Source organism: Solanum verrucosum, unplaced genomic scaffold (assembly GCF_900185275.1).
Source record: "Solanum verrucosum unplaced genomic scaffold, falcon-dt-bn FXZP01000080.1, whole genome shotgun sequence".
In the NCBI taxonomy this organism is placed as follows: Eukaryota; Viridiplantae; Streptophyta; class Magnoliopsida; order Solanales; family Solanaceae; genus Solanum; species Solanum verrucosum.
The window spans coordinates 516,266-518,337 of record NW_026020097.1 but is presented as its reverse complement, the minus strand read 5'-3'; the positions used below and the strand labels follow the sequence as shown (position 1 = coordinate 518,337).

The 2,072-nt window shown below is 38.7% G+C and overlaps 1 protein-coding gene across 1 annotated transcript; it reads right to left on the bottom strand.

Annotated features, from left to right (window-relative positions):
• Positions 1–202: 202 nt before the first annotated feature.
• LOC125824845 (UDP-glycosyltransferase 73C3-like) lies at positions 203–1,696 on the bottom strand. The gene has a single exon (XM_049504199.1). The coding sequence runs from the start codon at positions 1,694–1,696 to the stop codon at positions 203–205; it is 1,494 nt and encodes a 497-aa protein (XP_049360156.1).
• Between the last annotated feature and the right edge of the window lie 376 nt (positions 1,697–2,072).

Genomic DNA, 2,072 nt, shown 5'->3' with positions numbered 1-2,072 from the left:
AATATCCAGCAGATCAATAAAGTCACAAAAAGTATATCGACTTTTAAGAACATGGATGCTAACTGTTTTAAAAATAATTTGCATTCACCAACCCAACCAAACAAGGTAACATAACACATTTATTTTGTAGGAAATCATTTTTCATGGAAATTAAAATGACTTGTATCACACTCAAAACCGGAAATAGTAACATTTTGGCTAATCAAACAAGTGCATTTTTGGCTGATTGGTTCAGTTGGAATTCTTGTATTTCCTTGATTAAAAGTGTCACATTGAGGTGAGAAGATCCACCACCATCTACAGCCCTTTTTGCCATTTCTCCAAGTTCTCTAGCTCTTTTTCTAATCTTGCTTCCTTCTTTCTCCTTATCCATCACTTTTATTATGGCCTCCGTTACTACGTTGCTGCTCACTTGGACTTCAAACTTGTCTTCTTCACCCAAAGGCACAACTGACTTACTTCCAACACCCGCAGCTATCTTCAATACTTGTACTAATAATTTCTCATTAAGAAACTGCTCCGCGAATAAAGGCCATGTGATCAAAGGTACACCAGCACTAATCCCTTCAACAGTTGAATTCCAACCACAATGAGTCAAGAATCCACCAACTGCAAGGTGTGATAGAATTACTACTTGTGGTGACCAGCCGCGTATCAAAAGCCCTCTTTCTTTAGTTCTTTCCTCAAATCCATTTTTCGATATCCACTCCTCTATTGCTGCTTGTCCTTCCCCTGTTTTTATGACTAAAATGAATGGATAACCTGATGCTTCCAGGCCTAAAGCAAGCTCCACAAATTGTACAACTGTAAGATGACCGAGGCTCCCAAAACATGCATACACAACACTCTCTGCCTGCCTAGAATCAAGCCATTTCTTTATACTGTTCTCTTTGTCAAACAAAGCCTTATTCCCTCTTTGAACTTTATCAAGATCGTCATTGTTACAAAGAGACAAAGGTCCAATGCACCAAACTCTATTATCATAAAGTTTTCTGAATTTGTCTACATACCTTTGTTCCAACTCCTCGAAAGAATTGATCACAATCCCATACGCACTCTTTTCAGCTGCTCTTATTCTGTCGCGAATATCTTGCACGTAAACTGTTCCTTCTGGATTGAAATACGCAGGCAGCTGAGTTTTAGTGACTTCAATTCTATCTGGCAAATCAGGTATGACAAAAGTCCCTGATTCAGGAATTTGTTTTTGATCATTCAATATGTGCAAGTTATGCTTACACATTTGAGTGAAACAACTCATTCCATCAAAAACGATTCTTGGAATCTGAAACTTGTCAGCTGTATCAACTGTCCAAGTAACAAACGTATCAGAAATAATGCAACTCGGTTTAGGCTTCATTTCTTCAAGTAACTTTTCAGCCTCTTCTTGTAACATATCGATTGCAGCAAAGAACTGTCTTCGATAGTTCAGACCAGGCGCATCATTATGGTTTTCACACCCCTCTGGAAATCCTGCTTCCTTACCTTTAAACTCGAGCTCCACTACCCGAATGAGGAGTCCAGAACGGATGGCACGATCAATTGCTGCAGTGAATCTGGCGGCATTTAGAGCTGTCGTGAGTAATGTGACTGTCACGCCTTGCATCGCTAACAATTTGGCCATGTCCACCACCGGTATGAGGCGACTTGTAGAAAGTAAAGGAACCACAACAAAGTTTAGCTCAGCTAATTTAGTCATCTTTACTCAATAAGAACTGAAAAAGCTATAGTGTGTTAAATTATTCAGTTGCAAATGAAGAGCAAGAAAGGTGCTTTTATAAGGTTACTGATGTAAGAGCTTACGCAAAATGGTGTTTCATGTTTCGTGTAGGTCTAAAATAGTCCCTTAACTATATTCTTCCATTTTTCTATGTTTTGAAAAAAAATTCTCTAAGAAAATCAGCTCCTTACAAAAATGATGAAAATGGCTTTTCTAATAGAAGTAGGGAAAATAGGTTGCATAAATGACGTTTCAAGTTTATTATCTCTTTCCCACCAGGGCGGACCCACTTGGGTTCCAGGGGTTCACCCGAACCCTCTCGGCAAAAAATTACACGGTATATATAAGGTAAATT

Bases quoted from the DNA above. Each gene is read 5' to 3' on its own strand.
- LOC125824845 (XM_049504199.1), bottom strand. From the start codon at position 1,696: ATGACTAAATTAGCTGAGCTAAACTTTGTTGTGGTTCCTTTACTTTCT.